Source organism: Solanum pennellii, chromosome 3 (genome assembly GCF_001406875.1).
Source record: "Solanum pennellii chromosome 3, SPENNV200".
Classification (NCBI taxonomy): Eukaryota; Viridiplantae; Streptophyta; class Magnoliopsida; order Solanales; family Solanaceae; genus Solanum; species Solanum pennellii.
The window spans coordinates 2,300,487-2,324,888 of NC_028639.1; the positions used below are offsets into that span (position 1 = coordinate 2,300,487).

Genomic DNA, 24,402 nt, shown 5'->3' on the forward strand with positions numbered 1-24,402 from the left:
ACATTACAACATCTAAAAATCTGAAGCATATATAACATATATTGTTGCTTTATCAAAGTTATTAACATCTTTTTATGTGATATGGTCATGTTGCACTAAATATATTTCTTAGAGAACATATTGACTATAATTATTGCCCCACTTTGGGATTATTGTAAATTTAAGGGGCATAAAATTATTGAAATGGCAAATTTTCTTTTCTTAGGGGACTTCCTTTTCAATGTTTAAGAGTTTTTTAATTTAAAAAATCAAACTTTTCAACTCTCTAACAAATGGGTAGAAACTATTAATTTTATCTTCTCTTTCTTATTATCTTCTAATTATCCTTTTAATAAAATGGAAAAGTAAATTAAATTCTCATTAAATACTAATTAATTATGGATGTGCATGGAGCGGGTAGGTACGTCTCTAACTTCTCTATATAACACGTAAATTTAGTTCATCTCTCTTCATCCCAGTCTTTGATATTTTTCTTAGCTCCTCTCTTTACAGAAACATCCTTAGTTCTTTTAATAAACACTTTTTTAAAAAAAAATCATCCTCCTTTTTTTTAAATTTAAAAATGGAGGATAATGATTGGGATTTGAGTGCTGTAGTAAGAAGTTGTAATATTATTAATAAGTCTACCAATGTTACTGCTTCTGAAAATGACTCGTATACTTTTGAGAAAACATTAGATTTTTCAGTTGGTCGCGAGAAAAAATCAAATGATCAGGTCGTAATCACAAACCAAAACCAAGAGATGTATTTAAATCCAATCCAACCAAATCAATTTAGTGAAGAAAACATTCTTCCTTCATTACCAACAACGATGACGACGGGTGTGCCAACAACGACTACAACTACAACACCACAAGAGTCGATTTATGTACATCAACAACTTGAAAAATCAAATGACCAGGTTATAATTATGAAGCAAAATAATAATCAAATGATGTACTTAGAACCACAATTTAGGCAACAAATCTTTCTTCCCCCCTTACCAACAACAACAACACCACAAGAATCAGTAAATCAGCAACAACTTGTGGTACATGATCAAGTTTATCCTAACATCACTACGCCCGCGCAGAATTCTATGATCAAAACCTTTAAAAGGTAACGTATTTGAATTTGTTAATTTTTTGAAGAAGTGTTTAGAGTTTTGATATTAATATATACTTTTGATTTGAAACAGAAGAGATCAGTCACCAAGAGTTTTCAATGAAGTGTTGCAAGAGGAACTCACAGATGATAAATGGGCATGGCAAAAGTATGGTCAGAAGTCAATCAAAGGTTCTCCATTTCCAAGGTTTGTAGAAAATATTTTCAACTTCTAAATTTTGCGTGATTAAAAAAAATTATTAATGATAAATGTAAAAACAAATGTAATATTATATTTTTGTGTATCAGGAACTACTTTAAATGCAGTGCATCAAACTGCAAAGCAACAAAAATAATTGAGAAAAGCCCAAAGAATGAGAAGTATTTTTTGGTGTCCTATTCTGATGTACACAACCATGATCCTCCTCCATCTCGTAGGTCTCTTGCTTTATACAACAATATTTCCAAACGCAGACTTCCAAAAAGTATAAATATTGTGCCCAAGGCGTTAAAATTGAATGCATCATCATCGTCATCGTCATCGTCATCGTCCAAGCGTGCTAAGCGTTTCAAAGTTGATGCCTCTCCAACTGCACCTAAACCTGAAATTAAGAAAACTAATGAAATGGTTGATGATGTTGTTGTGGAGAACAAAGGTGATATAATTGAAGAGGAGGAGATTACATATGACAAAATTTTCATGGATTTTGAAAACTCCAACAAGTTATACATCTAGAAAATATATAATTAGAATAAGTATAGGTTTTCTAATGTTGCTAGGAGTAGCATTTAATGTAATCTCTACATATAAATTGTTACAAAATTTTAATTATAAATACAAAAGTTTTGCATCATTAATGAAGTAATACATTGTTTCAATATTGAACTTTTGTACTATACTACTCCAGTTCATTTTACATTTTTTACCTCTGAAAAAGATTAAATTAAAGGGTTATTTGACTAAATTATTCTTATATTAAGTTTGCCGAAGATAATGACCAGGATTACTTCAATAACTGCATTTAAAAGAGTTGGGGGAAAAAGCTATACATAAGGAATAGAAAAAAACATTTGTTATATTTTTTCTAATGTAAAAAATGTAGCGTAGGTGCTGAAGAAAAATGTGAATACAACTTGAAATGTGAATATATTGCTTATATATTACTATATATCTAGATTATATTGCGTTTGTACGTGTTTCTAGAGTATTTAAGTATTGTCACCATTCAGACCATTTTGATTGGCACCCATACTATAACTCGGTGGGAGAATCACTATTAGCAACCAATCAAAGAAATAAATTTAGATACTAAGGTATTTTAAGTTACGGAAGCAAGTTAAATAACTAAAGACAAGGTTTCATTATTAAATAAAGATCTAATAACTAACTAACAATGCGGAAGATAAACCTAAAATTTGAAAGTCAATGTATCAAAACTGGAAACGAGATCCAAGTCTAATAAGAATTTCTAGTGAACTATCCAGCTAACTAAAACAAGGTCTAGGTCCGAAAATGGTGGATATAGGCTAAAGAGAATTCCATGGCAACCAGAACGATGTGGCTCACCCTTGAACTTGAAGCGATCACCGATCTCCTAAGCGAGGTCTGTCAACAGTCGCATGAAGATGTCCTGTACTCAACAAAAATAAGAGCAAGTGCAGAATCAATACACAATTACCATGTACTGGTTATCCACTAGTGTAGCATAAACAAGCAATTACAATATTATAACACATGCATAAATATTAACTTATTCAATACTATCATAAGAATCATAATCACAATTCACATGCTTCATCACATAGTTGGTCCTCTCACAGAACCCAAAGTCATACTGTTAGCATGTCAGAACTGAAAATACAATTCAATTTTTATGTCGGAACATGGCAACCAATCCCAGTAAGCATGTCGGAACGCGATAATTCGATCCAAATTAGTATGCTGGAATGTGACAGCCGATCCCGATCACACATCACAATAACACATTAAGATCACACACTCAAGCCATGATTTCATGGTATCGATATTCATATATCTTATTTCAACATTTATGATCAATATTTCAACATGCATATATATACAAGTATCACAACGAAGCAAACCAAGTGTATATCACACAATTATAGAATCACAACCATCACCTACCTCGAAACAAGTTTGAAATCCTAAATAACTGGATTCTTTCCTTTTTGGATTCGCTCCGATTGTTCATGGTCTACAAAAATAAATTTATATACGAGAATCAATAAAAAAAAATACTAAGTTCCCGGAATACTAACAAACTATGAACCCTACTTCAAACTCATGACCCCAACTAGTCAATTTAGGGGTAATTCCACCATAGAATTCATCAAGAAATCCTTGCCCATCAATTTTGACCCATTCTAAAATGTTCTACAAATTGAAAAATAAATTCGGGGAGTGAAAAGCTTACCTCTAGCTTCAAGAATGGAGGAAAAAGAGTTGAAATAGTCCAGGGTTCGTCTCTTAACTCAAAAAGTTGAATAGTACAAAATAAAGTCGTCTAAGAATTTTATTTACGATTTAATAACCCGTCATCCCGCTACAACGGCACCCATCCCGTTGTAGCGGCTTCGCTGCAGCGGCACAAAGTGAACCAGTGAGCTCCGCCTCGAAAAATCCCAAAATTCTTTAATTCCATTTCTGCCTCGCCCTTTACAGCGACACCGATCCCGCTTTAGTGGCGTCACTGCAGCGCACAAAGCGAGGCAGTAGGCTCCTTAGAGTTTTTCAATTTTCCCCTTTCACAACATACTCTTAGCCCACTACGCTCAGAAAGTTCTCTTAAAGCCAAATCAACTCCCGATAATCTACTTATCCAAATTCGATGTCGTAAAGCCGTACGAATTCCTTAAAGAGATATCTATCCATTCATGTAATCAAATCCACATTTACTCCATCCGGATTGCTACCATATATCCCTACCCCTTGATGACTCCAAATTCCTCCAAATCTGAACAAAGTTAGGAAAATTCTAGTACTACGAAAAAAAATTCGGCCTCAATTTTTCTCATTCATTTATATAACAATGAAACCCGATCGTTACAATATTTTCATAATTTTGATAAGTATTCAATTTTTTAATATATTGTAAATGATGTTATGGATGTGTGGACAAAAACCTAAATGTTCCCCACTTTAACCAATCTAGTTTGACATTTCTCTTTCTCTGTGTTCCCTATTAAATAATTCATTTGTTGTCATATATAATAGTATGACAAAAAACTCAAACTAAAAATCAAAATAGAGTAATGAAAAAAATGAAAAAGTCATGAAGAACTATGATATTTGAATTAGATTCAAATTTTAGTGAAGGTCTTTTCATCTATCTAAATTTAGACGGATTGAGTTACTTAATATATATATGGATGATATCGTGAGATATACCTCGTGAAGTATTCAAAGTGTAACCAAGTCATCCAAAATATGAACATTTAATAAGGATAAATAAAATAAATTGAAAATTGAGGAAAGAGCAAACAATAGGTCATGACCATTATATTGGTATTACTTGCTAGGATTCTACACCTGTAATATTTTTCACTTTTTGTCGTCTCAAGGACCTAGTCTAGATAGATATAAGAGTTTTTAATAAAGCATAATTAGAAAATATAATAAATAACGAAAAATACTCACACAACTTTCACTTGAGATTCTTACCTTAATCATAATTTTCATTATCGATCTCTTAGTATACTCTCTAACCTTAAATATTAATATAACTTATCCAGAAGTTAATATGATAATACTCCAATTACATACATTATATTACGTAAATATCAAAGGCGTATAACTTGATATATTTTTATGTATATCACACATATTTTATATACCCCGTATATTTTATTCACTTTGTTAAAAACTTTATTATTACTATTTTTACGATCTCATTTTTTAGCAAGTGAGTGAAATAAATAACTCTTTATTATTACAATTTGCTTAATTATGTTCCATAAATATATTTTTGTTTGCTATGAGTATATTCGTTTGTATATTTAGCTTTCAATATACAAACATGGTAAGTATATGTAAATTCTGTGTTTATACATTTAGGAATTTTTCGAAACTCCATATGTATATTTTGCTTGCAAATATATAAACACAATATATCATGATATTTTCATAACTTATACAAATAAGATGTATCAACTAATCGTGTACAAATAAATTATTCAAATTTTAAATTTATACAATTAGAAATCGAATAACAAAATTTAAGAAATTATAGCCGCTAATAAACATATCAGTAAGTGTAACCATGAAGCATCGTATACGATAAATATTTGTCATTTCACGTAAATTTTCCTAAAAAGTATTACAAAAATTATTAATTAGATAAGCACATAATTTTATTTTTTTTTTGGTTATCCTTATCTCAACACTCTCACTGACATTTTCTTTTTAAATTGCTTTAGTGCTTTCTCTCAAGATGTATGTAATATCAATTACCAAATTGGAAAAATTAGATACGTTAATAAATATCTATACTAGTTCATTATTAAACATAGTTATAATTTAATTAGTTTTCCTATTAGTACATTTATATATTTATCCCACATACATTTGTATGTTTAATATTTATAATGACCTTTTTGGACATGTTTTTCCTACTAGTACATTTATATATTTTTAACCCATATATATTTGAATATTTTATATTTATAATGACCTTTTTTGACATATTTTTTTAGGGAGTTAAATTTTATACCATGTTATTTGACCTATTTTATAGTTCTTAGGTTTTCCTTTAATTAGCTAATTTTTTTTTAAACTGAAAATAGTATTAACTATTTTTTATGAGAAGATTCTCATAGAAACAAAAAGCAAAAAATAAAAGGGCATCCTAAGATTTTGACAAAGTAAAAGATTTTCATTATAATTCTAAATATAGCAACTGAAAAATTAAAAAATCAACTCAAGATTAATAGGACTTCAATTTATAATTGGAGAAAGATAAAATTTTATTTTGTACAAAATACAAAACTTCCACAATTAGAAAAAATATGAAATGGTGATAAAAGGATATTTTAATAATATTAGTTTTGAGAACGTGTACTGTAATTACATGTTTGATCTCTATTATTATATAAATTCGTAGGTTTTAATCTCATGTTGAAATATTATTTGTAGATGTAATAATTATTGTATCAATTAATGTGTTTACATGAACTCTACCTTCTAATTATACTCCCTAATTAAATATTGATATTATGTCTATCTTTTCATATGCTATAACATTATTTACATTTGAATAGGTAACTATTTGCAATTTGCAAGTGTACTAATTTTTTAATTAAGAAGAAAACATTAGAACCTAGATCATTGATAATGAGAAAATTATTACTCAAAATTGATCTTCATGATTATTATTGTAATATTTACGGTGGCATATAGAAAGTTTCTGTTATATTTTTGGAAGTTTAACCATATGTTATTTGATCGTTGCTGAATATATATATTTTTTAATATTTAATAATTAAGTAGATATTTTATTTCTTTTTGATTTATTGCAAGCGAAAAATTTACATCTTTAATAGACAGAGACACTTTTATGCACCTTGCCCTCTGTTAATTTCACTAGATATGTGTTATTTTTCACCATCAACTTATATCAAGTAATTCTATTTATTTAAACTTAAACCAGTGGCGGATCTATCAACTTATAGCTTTGTTAAAAAATATGTGTTAACAATGAGATTCGAAACTTGGTACAACAACACTAAAAGAGTTTTAAGTACCCATCCTAAAACTATTAGACCAATTATATGATTTATTCAGTGGGTGCTCTATGTTAATTTTATACAAATATCTATCGATTTCTGCATAGATATATATATATATTTTGTAACAAAGTTAATGGGTGCTTGAGCACCCGACGAACACCATATGAATCCGCTCCTGACTTAAACAGATAAAAAAAAATCATCTAATATATTTATCGACTAAAATTTAAACCTGGAACTAAATGACTCACATTGTATTAAATCACTAGGCCACAAGCCCACCATCCAGTACTCCAAATGTTTTTAATAGTATATATTAATACTAATCAGTCTATCTCACGCTAGCTTACTCACACGTATCCGATGAAATATTTGATCAAATGTCTACACTTAGTCGTGGATTTAAGATTTTTGTTTTGATATTCGAAAAATAAAAGTATAAACGTGTATATAAGTCAATAAAATAAAATTTCAAGAAAGTAATAGTACATAATTTTAGTGACGGACCATTGAAATCTTTTGAGATTTAAAATCACACTTTAAACATTCTTCATAAAATAAAAAAACTAAAAGAAAAGAGTGTAGAATCGAAACTGGAAAAAAAAAACGCTAACGCAAGGATTTTAACCCTTGACATGAAGGTTAATTTTCAAGAGACCTACAACTAGGCTATTTGTTTCAGTTTGTCATTTAGGGGGTTCAAATAGTATATATCCACATAAATATAGAAGATGACCATATATATATCGTGTAATTTTTGCCGAGTGGGTTTGGGTGAACCCTGGAACTAACATGGGTTCGTCTCTGTCTACATCGATATATTATTATTATCTTCGAGATTCTATTTCTATAAAAATGGTTTTAAAAATTATATTACTCAAAGAAAGATACTCTCTCAGTCCACAAATGTTTGGCAGAGTATATTAAAAATAGTTGTCCAAGATTAATTGTCAATCTAAACAATCAAGAAATTATATATATGTTTAGAATTAATTAAGTTGGAGTTAACTACTTTTGTCCCTTTTTAGTTATTTTCATTATGATTTAGTTTATTTTCTTATGTTTGGTCATCTATAATTAATATACTTTTAAGTATAGTGTTTTATATTTTACTTGTAATTTATATTAAAAAGTACATTTAAAAAATTTAATATTATATATATAAAATTGATATTTGGTTCTTGATTTATTATTTAACCAATAATATTTTTTCGCTTTCTCTTGTTTTATTTCTGGATATAATAGCATGGTAGCAATCTCTCGAAAAGGAAAACAAGGTCAGTACATAGCTCACGCCAAGACGAAAGACGAAAACAATTATAAATACAAAAGAAAATATATAATTTATATTTATAACCACAATTATAATTTTACTCAAATTTTATTTAATTAATTATCCATTTAAACACCAACAAATCACAAGTCATTCACATGTAGGAGTTGTGTTATATATATAACTTTCCATAAAACCCTTTCATGTAACCCTAATAATTCAGAAAAGGAGAAAATGGCTAAATCTTTCAAATCACTATTCAACTTTGACTGTTTTTTAATAAAAAGAAAAAGATGCTTCCAAGTCTTTTTTTTTTTTGAGGTTATTTAAATTATTAGTAAAAAATTATATCTATATATAAAAGGGTAGCCGCGTGTATAAAGCTTTCCACATTAGCAAGGTTGCACCATAAGGGAGCCGGAGTAGAGTGTGATGTAGACAGTCTATTCAAATGCAAGCATTAGTGATTGCTTCCATAACTGGAACTCATGACCTATAGGCCACACATAGACAATTTTACCATTGCTCTAAAGCTCCCCTTCGAGGGTCCACACACCATTCAAGGTTGAGTTTGCAAATTCAAGTATATCAGGTAAGTGGTGGAATTGTCACATAAAAGATTTTTAACGAAGCTTGATTTCCTAGATCATACTCTGACTAAAATTTATTTTCCACGTCAAGCTAATGAGAATTTTTTGAGTTTTCAAATTTGAATATCTCTGCCATTGCAATACTTGATTTCAGCTAATTGACCAACATTATAAGAAATACAAGAATAAACTAAATGTAGATGATATGGTAATTCGTGATCTTTTAACAATATTTAGGACATGAAACAAGTTGTTCTCGTATTTATCAAAAACATATAGTGTGTTACATTACTATTATAGAATAACGAATTGTCTACTAAGTTTAACACAACAGAATTTCATAATAAAATAATCTTTGAATACTATGCATATCAGGGTAAAACAGAAGCTCGACACACAGGACAATCTTTTTTCCTCAACAACCATTGTCTAATGCAGCATGTATGATATTCATGTCCACACCCAAGTGTCCCAATGGACTCTTCGTGCTTAAATTTTGCTTGACATATGGCACAATACTCTTCGTCTTCGTTGGAATTTTTTACTCCATCTTTAGACACAGCAACACGATGAATTCTTGTTTTAAAATAACTCAATAATATAGCATCATCCTCGGTATAAGCCTCTTGATCATAACGGAATGGACTAGTACGAATATAGTGCAATAATTGCAGATTATATATAAAAGATTCAGGGTAACTCATTGGTCAACACGAGCAAATCCAACACAAAACAATTATAGAACAATTTTAGGTTTTCATGTAAAAGAAATATTTTTTGAAGGAACAGAGTATATATAGAGATGAATATTCCTATTTTATTTATTTCTCCTACTTTCTTTAGGAATAGGATTTAATTTCTCAATAATTTTTTTTGTATTTAAAAATAATTACAAAACAAAGTAAAAAAAAAGGAATAAAAAAGGTTACTCTCATAATATATATACATAATAAAGTACGTAATAAATTAACAATTAAACGTAATTATTTTTATTTATTTAAAAAAATAGCCTAATATCATAATAAATATACACCAATTATACAAGAATATAGAAAATAGATAGATGGGCCCAAATTATGATCATTTGTCAAACAGGCCCAAATTATGAGTCAATCAGCTGAAGGTTGAGGATTTCCCTTCTTCAGAGCTCCGAGCGGGTCTCAGAGTTACAGTCGACCGACGAGTCGGAAAAATGTTTCTCCGAAGAATAGCGAGGCCATTGATGATGATGGCGAAAGTGAAGGAGACGACGGGGATCGTAGGTCTTGATGTTGTGCCAAATGCGAGGGAAGTTCTGATTAATCTTTACAGGAAAACCCTAGAGGAGATCAAGGCTGTGCCGGAGGACGAGGGATACCGGAAAGCCGTGGAAAGCTTTACACGCCACCGTCTTAGTGTCTGTCAGGAGGAAGCAGATTCGGAAATGATCGAGAAGCGGCTTGGTTGTGGCCAGGTTGAAGAGTTAATTGAGGAAGCTCAGGATGAGCTTAAGCTCATCGGCCACATGAACGGTTCGTACAGAAACAAAACTCATGTCTTCCATTTTTACTTCATATGTGTATATACCTATACGTGTGCGTCTGTGTCTGTTTCTTTTATTTGTCAATTTTTTATTGAATGCTGAATTTCTATGCAATTGTTGAACATGGGGAATTTTTCCTTATACTGAGTGAATGATTGATGAGACAATAGTAGATCTATGTTTTGATTTCCCTGTTTGGTACTATGATTATGGGGATTGACCTAGTGAAAAATGTAGGAGAGTTAGATGAACTTCCGGTAATCTACCAATCTCTTAATAATTTTCAACCTGGATTGACTGCATTTGATAGCTTATGGACAAAAAAGTCTGGCAACTTTGGCCAAGATTAACACAGTTAGTGTAAATTGTATCCAATTGTGGACTAGCAGAGGTCCAGTTTTGCTTCACTTGATGAATTGATTAGGAAGTACACTTTGTCAAAAAATATAATCTTGGTCTTCCTACTCACCACTGAAAAACTATAGATAATTTCGTAAAATTGAGGTATGAATTTGACTAATTTTATTTGTATATCTCTCTACTAGCAAGAAACTTATCTTCTCTAGTATGAGGCAATGGAAAACAAACAGAACTTGAAGCTGGAATGTCGGCAATGTGCTAATATTGGCGAGGTTAGGAACCCTGCTATGATATGATAGCCAAAAAAACAAGAGGCCACCTTGGTCGGCTATTTCCAAGGATAAGGGATATCAATTTTAATTCCCATAACTCCATATCTTGAACTAGACCTGATGGACGATATCTAGGTAACACTTGTTGAGATGAAGTAACATCTTCAATGCAGGGATTGACTTATCTTCTTCAGTTGCAGAAGTGTCAGTATTCGCTTCTTCATTTGGGGCTTCGCTTTGAACAGTTTCTTGCCTTGCAGGTGGTGCCTCTAATTGCCTAACTTGGGCTCATAATTCCTCTAATTTAATTTTACAGACATTTTTTTATGAGGATTTTGATTTCTTCGAGGCATGTTTTGGTCTTGCAAAGGCACTAAGTATGAACAATGAACCAGGAAAATTTCAAGGAAAGACTGGAAGGTCACAAATGATTCCATTTAAAACTAGATTCAGGCAATGTATAGCCCTTTTGACAAAACTTTCCTTGACATGCACTAGTTCACACAACTGTGTGACTTAATAGTGTGACACGTAAAGGACAAGAAGTACTTCTGAAATAAGAGACACTTAAGGGGCAAAGGTAACAATCTGAAAAGCTCAAGGACCAGGATGCAAATATGGAAAGATAGAAGGACACCAACCTAACTATAAAAAGATATAAGGTAAAAACAATAATGAAATGGGAAGGATGAAGATACAAATATATAGAACTAACACCAAATAAAAGGCAAATAGGTAAATACCCAAGCAAAAAGCTCTGATACCAAAATGACATCGGAATGTTGGGGTGTGCCAATATTGGCAAGGTTAGGAACCTATGAGGAAAAAGATAGTGATAAGTTCTTGCATCATCTAACGTTAAGCGGCAAAAACGAGAGGATATCTTGGTTGGGTATTTTTAAGGATCACTCCCTTAAGAAGAAACACACTAATAATGCATGAGCTTGCTACTTGCTTATGCAATAATTATCACTTGTTGATGCAGTCAATTCCCACGTCTTGTCCACCACGAAGACACTTCCACCTTGTCCCGTATATCTTCATTTTTGATTTTGTCTCTCTTAGTATGCCCACTCATCCCATCCATCTAAACATCCTCATCTCTGCTACCTTCATCTTCTGAATGTGTGAGTTCTTGATTGACCAACATTCCACCTCGTACAACATAGTTGGTCTAATAACCACATTATAGAACTAACCAAGAAGATGAACCCCCTTGAAGGTAATTTTGTCTCACAACAGTTTGTGACAAAGCATTATTGGGATATGCCATTGCAACTGTTGAAGTCTTTGTTTAGTTGGTTCTTCTATGGTGACAAAGCTTCCAGGCTGCTCATTAGCCTCAGTTCCAAATCAAGTTCGTCCACACTTTCATTTGTTGGTCTAAACCTGTTAATCTAACACTCGTCAAAAAGGAATGTGTTATGTGGTAGTGTTATAGTTGATTTCTCAAAATGAGTTAAGAACGTAAGATAAATTTGCCACTTGCACTATGTAAATTTTGGTTTTACTTTACAAGATCAGCACCACTTCGCTGCTGATATTTACACAGCCTTTTGCATCAATGGTACAAATATATGGACTTCACTATGTGTTCTAGCCTATTGGATTTCTTGTTTGTTGTTGTTTACTCATTTCTGTCTGTTAATTTGTCTCTCACACTTGTGGGGAATCTGAACATATGCTTATTTTGTTTGACAAGCTAGTGGACAAGTCTTTTGTTGGAGATCCTCTAGTCTGTCTTCAAATAAATAGAGCTATTGCGCTATAAATTAGTGGTCATCCTTAATTCATTTTATTCATCTTCTTTTTAGTCTGTTAAGAAAATATTCCTTGGGCCTAACTCAAGCCTAAACATGTTAAGATAATGATTTTTGGGCTTAACTTAATCTCAAAAGCTAACTTATGAAATGAGGATTGGGCTTAACTTAATCTCAAAAGCTAACTTATGAAATGAAGATTGGGCTTAACTTAATCTCAAAAGGTAACTTATGAAATGAGGATTATGAGACCATGTAAATAGCCTATAGCCGATTTTCTCAACTAAGGCTAGACACTTCACATTACTCCCTCTGTTTTAATTTGTTTGGCCTATTCTGACTTGGCATGGAGGTTATGAAACTAAAGAAGACTTTTGAATCTTGTGGTCTAAAATTAAACATGTCTTGTGGGAAGTTGAAATTAGAGAGTTGCTTAAAAAAGGGAAGAGTCGTTCTTTTTTGTAACGGACTAAATAGGGAAGTAAGTCCAAATAGATTGAAGCGGAGGGAGTACTTGTTTTGTGCTAAGTAGATTACTGAGGTGAAAGGAGTTGGGATTGAATGCAAAGACAGGATAAAAAGATAACATTCCAAAATTAGAATTGCTTGATTTTCACTTAAGCTATAGGGGATTTAAGTAAAGCTAACAAAAAAAGCAAAAAAGAAAATGTATTCCCTCCGTCGTCCCAATTTATGTGAAGGTATTTGACTGATCATGGAGTTTAAAGGAAAACCTTTATGATTTAAAAAAACCATAGATATTTGTGGCCTATAAATCATCTCCCTAGGGATAATGGGAAGTCTAAAATTAAATTGTTACTAAATATAGAAATTTGTCATACTTTTTGGAACGGACTAAAAATGATAGAGTGTCACATAAATTGGGCCAAAGGTAGTAATTACATACTATAGATCTCCTAATTTCACAACTATATAGATTTTGATTTTTCCATATTTACAAGGTATGGCTTCTTGGCTCTTGCTACATTTACATATTTTTAATATTCTTAACACTCCCTCTCAGGTTTATGTTTACATGTTGTATAAGAAGCTTGCTGTAAATATACTCGGTTCTGGAATTTTGAAATAATCTAATAAGAATATCTACTATCTAATCATTCGAGTTGATAAAACTTGTAAATAGTGCATCTCACTCAAAAATTTTGTCGAATAAAGTGACTTTCTATATGCTTCGTCCTTTCATGAAATATAGAGTTTAAAGAAACATTTAGCTGCTTCCTCTGATAAATACTTGTCAAAAAAATACAATTTATTTAACAAAACTGAACTGTCATTGTATGCTTGTTTGAATGTACTGTTGATTCGTAAATTGTAACGATCATCACGTGACTGATTTATTGAAACTTTTGTCCTATTCAATAGTTGGGATTATATACTGGGTTTGTTGTAGTCCTATTTCATATACTTATTTTAGTATGTACATCTTGTATTTTACTTTTGTTAGGATTCTTAGAGAAGGACTGAGTCACAGGCAAATCAAATTCAACTACCTTTGATTTTCCCTTGCTTTTGTTCGAATTCCTAGATCGACCTAAACCTTAGAGTTCATTAAAAGAGAGAACTCCTATCTCTTGTTTTCTGATAAAAATCTGCGTACTTCTTATTCCTCAAAACCTCTTTTAAATAGGAGTCTTCTTACAGTAATAGGAAGTCTTATGAAACTAGGAAACATATATCCTATTCTAAACTAATAAGAAAACAACTAACAATATAATTAAATTCTTCCTATTCTAGAATAATAAGAAAACTACTAGCCGCTAGCGTAATAATTAAATCAGTTATTTGGCTCTCTGTCGCACATACGTCTTGCCCACAAATGCATCCACAACAACTTTCCTCGAGTTTTATGTTGAAATGAGAAATATGTTTGATCATAGAAACATATTATTTGTCTTTCTTCATGATCCATTAAGGGAGACTTTCACAGGCAGATTTCCTATAGGGAAGAAGTTCATTTAAGATTCTGAATGGTATGAGTCAAAACCTTTTTAGGTGAAGTTATAATTTGTTATTGTAAGTGCTAAGAGTATTTTCAATTTTATTTTCTATATAACTTAAAGCTGTGATCAATGGTTTTTTCTTACAGAGTGGAAACCTTGGGGTATTCCCGATGATTATGAGTGTGAAGTTATAGAAAATGATGCTCCAGTGCCCAAGCACGTTCCCCTTCATCGTCCTGGTCCTCTTCCTGAGGAGTTTTATAATACGCTAGAGACTGTTACTTCTGGCAAATTGGAGACTTCAAAGAAAGATGAACCTGCAATTGCATCAGGTGAATCACAATCAAAGTAGAATCTTCAGTGGTCTATTTGTACTGATCAAACCCATGTCAGGATCCAAAACTGAATGTGCTCACTCATTCTCCTCTTTGTGTTATTTCTATATCATCCTTTTAATTGGTCCAACTGGAGTTTGTTGACACAAAAGCTTGAATCATTAGTTAATAAGAACAAACCAAGCTGGTTACTGCAACGGGTGTATTTATTTCTTTAGTTAAACTACATAATCACTGAAAACATCACACTGTTTAATAAGGATCCATTTATCATTTGTGGTTGAGGTAAGGTTTTGTACAGATTGGGGCAACCATCTGTAATTTTTTATCACATTTTAAGTTAGAGTATATGTCCTAATTGCTCTGGCGACATTGTTGCTAGAAAAGGGGTTTAATCTTCGTATAACTCCAACTGGTTTATGTGCCATACATTTTTATTTTGAACTTTTCTTGAATGCTCAATAATCAGGACATTGCTCTCGTTTGCCCGTTCTGGAAACCCTTGACAGTTGAATGTTACAGAAGACCCCTTTGTGAAATATGCAAGTCACTGATGTCACCAAATTTTCTAAGCTGATTCCTTTTTCTTCATGTTTCAATTCTTTTCTTTCTTGACAATGTGATGGTAGAGTTGAATCCCAGTAATGCTAATTAGAATGAGAAGTTTGCTTGGATTTTGTTCTTATGGTATGAGTTTAACATGTTAAATTGAGCTTGGTAGTAGACATTTTAAAAGATTGTTGTGCCCACCTAATTTGGTGAAGTCACTTCGTTTGGCGTATTCTAAGCAAGTGGAGTTGAGCTTTAATAGTTGAATGTTCAAAAGGAAACGTTAAAAGCCTCTGTTGAGAAAGAATGACAAATCAAATATGAAATCATTAGCATTTCAATGGAGATTAGTGAGTGTTATTATCATTAGCCAATCAAAACCTCTTTTCCTAATATTTCAGTAGGGGCGTACATGACCGGGTTGATTCGGGTTTATCAATATATAAAATCAAATCATTTGTGTCGGTTTTTGAATTTATATACCAAACCAATAAAACTCGGGGTTTTCAACTTGGATTTTTTTGAGTTTTTTCGATAATGTATTCTTACAAACATATAATTTACTTGTACTTCATATATTTCTTTAGTCCTATCAAAATGCAACTATTTAAGTTATTTTTCAAGAAAAAAACAAAAAATAGTGATATGATTAGTGACACTAAAATATCCAACAATAAGATCGCGTAAAACAAATATTGCAAATTAATAAGTCATAATGAAATTGATCATAATTTAAAGTACTAAATCATGCTAAAATAAGTTTAGTAAGTATTATTTAGATGACTAAATATTAAAAGAAAGTAAAACTAGATCATGTATTTTAAGTGTCTAAATCTATGTAAAACTAAAAAACAAATATTCAATATTACTGTCATTCTTAGTGTTGAACTGATATTTTTTTTGCATTAGTATTAATTTGATTTTTATTTAACTTTATTATAATCACCAACATGTATGGACTATAATATTTATTAGATCATTAACAATTCTAACCTCCAAACACGAAATAAATATATTAAAAGATAAAAACTATGAAATAGTATACGAGATATTTAAAACACTATATCAAAGTAAGTATTTTTACATATAAAATAAAATTTTAAAATTATATATATAATGTCGAGTTGGTTTGGTCTCGAGTTGGTTTTTCTTAATTGAAACCAAACTAACCCAAACATAGTCGGGTTTTTTTTGTCCAACACCAAATCAAGTCAAACCAAATCACTAGTCGAATTTTTTTTTCCAGTTTGACTCGATATACAGTTTAATTTGGTTTTATACACCCTTATATTTCGGGTTAAGGTTTGAAATCTAGTTTAATTGAGTTATGCATGTATTATGTATTATATTATGTATAAGTAAGTGAGATGCTTGATTTGTAATTAGAAACCGATATGATAGAAGTACATGAATAATAACCAATACAATAATGCAAGTTGGGCAATTATGCAAGTGATAGTGAACGTGAACAGATGTTTACTCACCATTTGGTCAATGAGATGAAAAAGAATAGAAGAATAAGATAGTTTCAATTTATCTTTATTCTTTTGGTTTATCAAATGCAAGTTGATCAACTGGATAGGAAAAATTAATCAGAAGTCAATCAGCTAATAAGGTTGGGAGGTTGTGACAATCGATTCGATATTTACATTAAATCAACAAATAAATACATACACAACATAATTTTGCATGTATCATTTGTTATCTATAATCATGATTTACATTTTTAGAAGTACACAAATAACTCTAGCGGGAAATAGCAAGAAATCACTTTTCAGATCGCTAATTAATACTTTATTATTTTTATCTTCTTCTTTTTTTTCTTTTTTTTTTTACAATTTTAGCTGTTTTTTAAAATATAAATAATGTTTAAACAATTTTTTTCAAATTAACAGATCCAGTTCATAGTCAATGCTTCTGAAGAAAGATGATTAGTTTATTCGTTACTCCCGGTGAGAAAAGGCTAATACATAGTCATAGACTATATAATATACCATGTACAAATTAATTAGTTTATTCCACTAATCTCCAATCAAATTAGGTTAATTTTTGACCTTTCGGGGTGGTTCAGTGATTTGGGCTCGGGATTTTTATGTTGGAGGTCTCAAGTTCGAAATCCCTTGTCATCGAAAGCAAGGGGTTTGACTTCTGGGTCGAGCTCGCCGCATCAGGCTTGCCTGATGCGGATTAACTCTCCTAGCTATGTGATTTGCGAGCTATTGTACAGGAGCGGGAGTGATTTTACTCTGTGCGCACCCAAAAGATAGTGCCTGAGAATTTTTCTCGTCATCAAAAAAAAATTAAAAAATTAGGTATTGAATTAAAAAAGTAAACAGAATTTACGGAAATAAATTTACCCGCACCGGGTGTTTACATCAGAATCCATTATTATGTGATTTAATGAAGTAAAACACATGTTAATTAATTAAATTTGAAATAAAATGAATTATAAATTGAAACACATGGCGTGCATATATTAGATTGGTATAAACACTTGGTGCAGATAACTTCACCCCTATTTACCCTTGAGAAATATTAAATATATTCCTCAATTTGGTAAGATGAATCAAATATATCTTATATGAATTTTATTTTAATAAAATAAAATAAAATCAATTTTTTTCTATTTCATCAGTGGAAAAAAAAAATATGTGAGGGCCACTTTTTAATGAGACATATACAACACCTAAATCACAAAATGAAGAGCATACATTAGCCTCTAAATTCAAATATCTTGACCTATTATAATTTCACAAAAAATGAACTTTTACCTTTTCTATTATTTATTTTGTATTAGTAAACTTGACCATTTTTCGCTGAAAAAACTCTCATAATATTTATAAATAATTTTTTTTATATTTATATATTATGAAAAAAAAAAAATATCATCACTTCAAACAAAAAAGAGAGAATAATAACTAGCTCATTTGATGTCAAACATTTTGTTAACTTTTTAGCGTAGCCATAGCCTCAGAATTTCCTATTTTTCAAGAATAAATGCAAATTACATTAATCACATAGAATTTTGAAATATAATAAAATGATTCCCGTCACATATACCTTAATTAGTTGAGGAAGTTTTGAAGATTAAAAATGAATAAAATAAAATAAAAAATAACATTATTTATTTAAAAGATCGATACTTGAAGTCTTGTACAAACAAATGAGGAATATATAAAAATTTAAATAGACTTTTAAACTTTTCACTACACATAAAAGAAAAGGTTGAAAATATTAAAAGGAAATTGACAAATCACACCAAATCTATAAAATAAAAAATGATTAAATTTTTATTATTTACTATAACTTGATTTGATATTAAAAGAAAAATCAAAGTCAAACAGAAACCAATTAAATTTTAATAATATATATATATAGAAATCTCATAAATATCACTTTATATTATACTTTAAAATATTTATTATAATAATGTATAATTTATAAATTCTTAGGAAGAACTAAAAATTGAAAAAGATTCATAAAGAGATAACAAAAATATTTCTTTAAATCTAATCAGGCAGATTGAGCAATCAAAGAGGAATTTCTTTTAAGGGAATAGAATACAATAGTACACATTTTTTCTATAGAATAAATTACAATTTTTGCAATGGACACACAAACCCCTACCTTTAATAAATTTAAGATATATATATAAGAATTCAGAATTCACTTTACTAAAATAAAAATCGTTTAATGATATATAATAATGTACTTTTTCATCGTGAACCTCTTTGATTTTACTTGACACTGCCTCTATCTTCAAATGCAGAAAGATTACTAAACAAAAATTATTGCACTTTGTAACTAAAAACATTAATTTAGTCATCCGAGTAATTAACATCAAAATACATATATTTTATGATGAGAATTAACACAAACTATATCAAATGGAGACTCAGAGAATTGAGTAGAAAAATAACATAACTAGGAAAAAATATAAAAAAAATAAAATTATAGCTAAATTTTATTGCAAATGAAATTTGTCCGCTTGGTAGTTAAAAAAAAAATATTCAATTAATTAAAAACATAATTTACCTTTTTTTACTATTTATACACATTACTTAATAATTAAAATAATAATCTTATATTAGACTAGTACTTAGACATTAGATAAATATTTTCCCCTAATTTATTAGCAGAGACTTGACCTGTTAAACCCTTTTCTTAGTCTTTTCCTCTTTTTCTATACAAAAAAAACTCCAATAATTGAATCGATTTTATATATAAAGAGCCGAAATATTCCAAGGTCTCTGTAGTCTCAAAAAAATCCATTCCAATTGCCATTTCCCTCGTGTTCTAGATACTTCTTCGGAGTTCCTCTCCATCACCAATGGCGTCCGATCTGGAGACTAGGGCTAAAGAGGCATTCATCGACGACCACTTTGAACTCGCCGTTGACCTCTACACTCAAGCCATAACGCTGAGCCCTAAGAACCCTGAACTTTTCGCCGACCGTGCTCAGGCCAATATCAAACTCAACTACTTCACTGGTATCATCCTTTCTAAACCTAATTTATCCGTTAATTTTCATTATTTGTAAGAAACGGCGTTGATTCTATTATTTTGCTATGTTATTTGTGTTCTGCGATTTATAGAATTGGTTGAAGGTTTTGTGGATTTGTGCTTAGTTTTATGTTTTCGGCGTACTTGTTTCTCTGCTTGATTACGAAAGTTAATTACCGCTATCTGCTACTTGACTGCGTGGGGTTTATGGTGAAGAGTTTGTTAAGCCTTTTTTTGGATTACGGTTTTAATGTGTTGTTGTTACACTTTTATTAGATCCGGTGTTTGTTTTATTGGTTAAGTGTTAGATTTAGAGAATCTTGGGAATCCTAATTTGACTTATAAGTTTAATTGGTTGTTTAGTCTTGGAATGAGATGAACAGGGAGGATTCACAAAGTCAAACTCTATTGTCTCTTTTTTTGGTAACAGTAAAAACCGTGGTTGTCGAAATTTTTCTCCTGTGTTATATCTAGTTAGCTTTCTTATGTTCTATGAGATTGAATGAGGTTCATAGGCATCGCATCCTGCAAAGATATCTCTGTATATGTATGCATCAACGTCTTGTATTTTCTGGAATACTACTTGTATGTATCTGCATACATCATCATATTTCACTATTTATGGTGTTAATAATTATCATTCTAAACGGGGTAGCAATTTTAATAATGTTCTACACGTGAGCAGAAGCTGTTGTTGATGCGAACAAGGCCATTGAGTTGGATCCTACTATGTCAAAAGCATATTTGCGCAAGGGGTGAGTATATAATTACTTTCTTATTCCTGTGCATAAATCTTGTTTAGATTTTCTTGCTGATTAAATTTTGTGGAGTTTATTACTTGTTCACTACATGTTTTTGTTGGTCTCATATCATTTGCTATGGTATTGTTGTCTTGATCTAACAACGTTCGCCTGAAAACTGACATGGTGATTTAGCTCATGTGATTTGGGATGTTGCAATAGGTGATGGTGAAATCTAGATTTGTCATTTTCATGATTTATTGGTTTGTTGAATATGTCTGGTTTTCATCATCCTCCAAGAAGACTGTGCAGCATCATAAATTTTTCCACCACCTCTCGACTGTAATTCCCCCAAAATATTACTACAGTACCATGTAGTTATTAAGTATTTTATAATATACTTTCCATTGTTTTTACTAGTCCAGTATACTAAAAATATTTCTCTCCTTGTCCATTTTAGCAAATCAAAGGAGATTTATAACTTTCTTCCGATGCTCTCTTTATCATTGTGTACCCACACTTTCCAATCATTGCTTTATTGATAGAACACTAATTACCATTAATAGGAATAATTTAAATAAACAACTCTTAACAAATAATTATCAAGGGAAATGTAAAGTCAATACTGGACTGGTGGAAAGCAATGGAGGGAGAATTTTGTTTAGGTTTTACCTGCACTCTTGATAAATAACAAAGACTAAGTGAAACAACACTATTTTTTTCAGTAGCACTTGCTATTTGTCACTGCTTGTTTTAATAGATACTGCATTGTTGAATTAATTTCTTTTTTTTTGTTACTATTCTAGGTTGGCCTGTATGAAGCTTGAAGAATACCAAACTGCAAAGGCAGCTTTGGAAATTGGTGCCAGTTTAGCACCAGGAGAGTTAAGATTCAGTAAGCTAATGAAAGAATGTGATGAACATATTGCAGGTAAAGTAGTGCTTTCGTGGCTATTCTAACATTTCCCAAATCTGATCAATTCTAACATAAACTCATGGCATCTTTGGAGACTTGGTATTATATAGGTAAATTAGTGCTTTTGTGGCTCTTCTAACATTTCCCAAATCTGGTCAGTTCTAACATCAACTCATGGCATCTATGGAGACTTGGTGATGATATGAGAAATTTGGCAGTTTATAGTTTAAGAAACTACCAAAAGCCACGATTTTTTTTAAATCATTGTGGTTATTTTCCTGACAGATTTATGTGTATATTTCACTATGCTATTAGCAACTTTAAGTGCTTAGTGAAACTAATTTTGATGGTCTTTTGCTCCAAATTCAGAGGAAGCTGGCGAATTGCCTAATCTGTCGGTGGATAAAACCTCAGCTAGTGTTGTTGCACATCCTACATCTGAGTTATCGGACAATGTTGCTATTGCGCCTGAAGGTGCTCAACCAACGGTCAACCAGTCCCATCAAGGATCTGCTGCCAAACCAAAATACAGGTTTTATGCCAAAGCCTTTGCTGTGTTAGTGAGTCGTTTAAGTCCAGTAACTCTGAGATAGTACCTTTTGATAGGGTAAATAATCTTATCAATGTGGGGATACTTATGAAATTGTAATAACAAAGTACTACTACAGTCAAACCTCGTTATAGTGTTAGACACATTTGATGTTTAGATCTCATTTTGCTGTTATAAACAAAAGTACACAAAAAATTAGTTAATGGTTTTGTGTGCAAAGAAGAATGAATGTATTTCTCAACCAATTTAACCATTTTTTTTTGTATGAATGTAAAGAAGGTGAACAGCTCGTGAAGTTATGACCATAATTGATTGGCACCATTTAAATACAATTTTTTTTCTTGGAGAACATGGGCTAATCTGATGTATGTAATTGCAGACATGAATTTTATCAGAAACCAGAGGAGGTGGTGGTGACTATATTTGCCAAGGGCATACCAGCCAAGAATGTTGTTGTTGACTTTGGTGAACAAATAGTATGTTTTACCATCTTATCCTGTTGAGATAATTTTATTCAAAAGATTGGATGACAAAGTTCTCATTTTTTGCTTGGTTGCTTTACAGCTTAGTGTTAGTATTGATGTGCCAGGTGAAGAAACTTATTCTTTCCAGCCTAGGTTGTTTGGCAAGGTGAGGCTAAGCTTAAAATACGGCTGTGATATTTTTGGACGGAGCTCCGTTTAAAATTTCTGAAATTGTTTCCCGAGTAACTGAAGATGCTTACTCTGTCATCTCGTGCTGGTACTCTCATGATTGGCAGATAACACCTGCAAAATGCAGATACGAAGTGATGTCTACCAAAATTGAGATCCGCCTTGCGAAAGCTGAGCTGTTACACTGGACATCTCTCGAGTATACAACGGAACCTGTTGTAATTCAGAGGCCTATTGTGTCATCAGGTAAACCTGTTTGCTCGTCTAATATGTTGTTCTGGCTATCAATGGGGTTCCTCTCCCCCTTCAAGCAATTGTCAATTCAATAGTTTCTTCATGTTTACTTAAATGGAGTCGCTTACAAGGACCAATGAATTTTGTTACCAAATCTGATGTTTAATTATTTAGTAGCAGAACTTACTATTAGTTTTTCATTTTACAGCTGCCCCGCGGCCCAGTTATCCTTCCTCAAAACTGAGAAATGTAGATTGGGATAAACTAGAAGCTGAAGTGAAAAAAGAGGTATTTAAAACATTACAGTGTTGTGTTTGATGTCCTTGTCTACAGATCACGATAGACTCTGCAGTTTAGTTTCTAGGTCCCTGAATGCTTGGAATGTGTTCCAGGAAAAAGATGAAAAATTGGATGGAGATGCAGCATTGAACAAATTTTTCAGAGACATTTACCAAGATGCTGACGAGGACACCAGAAGAGCCATGATGAAATCCTTTGTAAGCCTGATCCTTTCTATATATTATATATTTCAAAAAAGGAATAGACATTAGTTTCTCCATTATGATGGGACATAATCTTCCTAGGCCAGTGCTTTAGGGCTAGTACTAGATGCACTTAGCTTTCTCTCTGTTGCATTTTCTTTTGGGAAGATGCCTACCAACCTATAATATATTTGTCTTCTTATTCCTTCTTTAAATATCTTAAAACATCCTTAAAGGTTAAAACATCTCAACAACACTTCCTTATCCTTGTGCACCATTTGTCATGTTTAAGAAGTTCTCTTTCTCAACTCTGTAGCTTATTTCAAGTTTTCTTGTAAAGGGTGCCTGTCAGATTTAGGTTGTTATCCTCTGACTGATGAACTTGTGAACTTGGTAATTTGTTGCATTTCTTCCTTGCGGATGACAGAAGTGAAAGTGGTGTAATATGTTATTTTTGTATGTGCTGCCTGTCAGGTGGAATCTAATGGGACTGTTTTGTCGACAAACTGGAAAGAAGTTGGCACAAAGAAGGTTGAAGGAAGCCCTCCGGATGGCATGGAGCTGAAGAAATGGGAGATCTAGAATCGATCCTCTGTTGATGTTTTTTGACTTTGCATTTTAAGTTGTTTCATTGCTATTTTTATTATAGAAGAATCTGTTCATATTTTCTTTTCTAAGGTTTTAAGTTTTGTTCTTTGCTGTTGGATTGAGATAACAGTAATATATCTTCAAATTGTGGACAGCTTCTCTTTTCAAGATCTTGTTAGAATTTCATTTTTGTTTTTCTAAGTTTCACCCAAAGGAGGAGGTTCCTTTCCCTAATTACGTCTGTAGGAGGATTCTTTTATTGGTTTGAGTTATCAGTGTAGGGGAA

At 31.5% G+C, this 24,402-nt stretch overlaps 3 protein-coding genes across 3 annotated transcripts; all 3 read left to right on the top strand.

Annotated features, from left to right (window-relative positions):
- The first annotated feature begins 562 nt into the window (after nt 1-562).
- Nucleotides 563-1,819, top strand: LOC107013095 (probable WRKY transcription factor 27). Its single transcript, XM_015213082.1, has 3 exons — nt 563-744; nt 1,178-1,291; nt 1,393-1,819. The coding sequence occupies exons 1-3, from the start codon at nt 563-565 to the stop codon at nt 1,817-1,819; spliced, it is 723 nt and encodes a 240-aa protein (XP_015068568.1).
- A 7,960-nt stretch (nt 1,820-9,779) lies between these two features.
- LOC107015266 (probable NADH dehydrogenase [ubiquinone] 1 alpha subcomplex subunit 5, mitochondrial) lies at nt 9,780-15,300 on the top strand. The gene is made up of 2 exons (XM_015215484.2): nt 9,780-10,202; nt 14,713-15,300. The coding sequence occupies exons 1-2, from the start codon at nt 9,884-9,886 to the stop codon at nt 14,916-14,918; spliced, it is 525 nt and encodes a 174-aa protein (XP_015070970.1). The 5' UTR covers nt 9,780-9,883; the 3' UTR covers nt 14,919-15,300.
- A 4,337-nt stretch (nt 15,301-19,637) lies between these two features.
- Nucleotides 19,638-24,284, top strand: LOC107015090 (protein SGT1 homolog). Its single transcript, XM_015215258.2, has 10 exons — nt 19,638-19,940; nt 20,639-20,708; nt 21,500-21,624; nt 21,979-22,141; nt 22,539-22,635; nt 22,724-22,789; nt 22,920-23,058; nt 23,255-23,334; nt 23,439-23,543; nt 24,003-24,284. The coding sequence occupies exons 1-10, from the start codon at nt 19,781-19,783 to the stop codon at nt 24,108-24,110; spliced, it is 1,113 nt and encodes a 370-aa protein (XP_015070744.1). The 5' UTR covers nt 19,638-19,780; the 3' UTR covers nt 24,111-24,284.
- Nucleotides 24,285-24,402: the final 118 nt, after the last annotated feature.

Coding starts and splice junctions, on each gene's coding strand:
- LOC107013095 (XM_015213082.1), top strand. CDS start 563: ATGGAGGATAATGATTGGGATTTGAGTGCTGTAGTAAGAAGTTGTAAT. Junction 745..1,177: donor ACAAACCAAAACCAAGAGAT/GTATTTAAATCC, acceptor GATTTGAAACAG/AAGAGATCAGTCACCAAGAG. Junction 1,292..1,392: donor AAAGGTTCTCCATTTCCAAG/GTTTGTAGAAAA, acceptor TTTGTGTATCAG/GAACTACTTTAAATGCAGTG.
- LOC107015090 (XM_015215258.2), top strand. CDS start 19,781: ATGGCGTCCGATCTGGAGACTAGGGCTAAAGAGGCATTCATCGACGAC. Junction 22,790..22,919: donor AGCCTAGGTTGTTTGGCAAG/GTGAGGCTAAGC, acceptor CATGATTGGCAG/ATAACACCTGCAAAATGCAG. Junction 23,059..23,254: donor GAGGCCTATTGTGTCATCAG/GTAAACCTGTTT, acceptor TTCATTTTACAG/CTGCCCCGCGGCCCAGTTAT.
- LOC107015266 (XM_015215484.2), top strand. CDS start 9,884: ATGTTTCTCCGAAGAATAGCGAGGCCATTGATGATGATGGCGAAAGTG. Junction 10,203..14,712: donor GCTCATCGGCCACATGAACG/GTTCGTACAGAA, acceptor TTTTTCTTACAG/AGTGGAAACCTTGGGGTATT.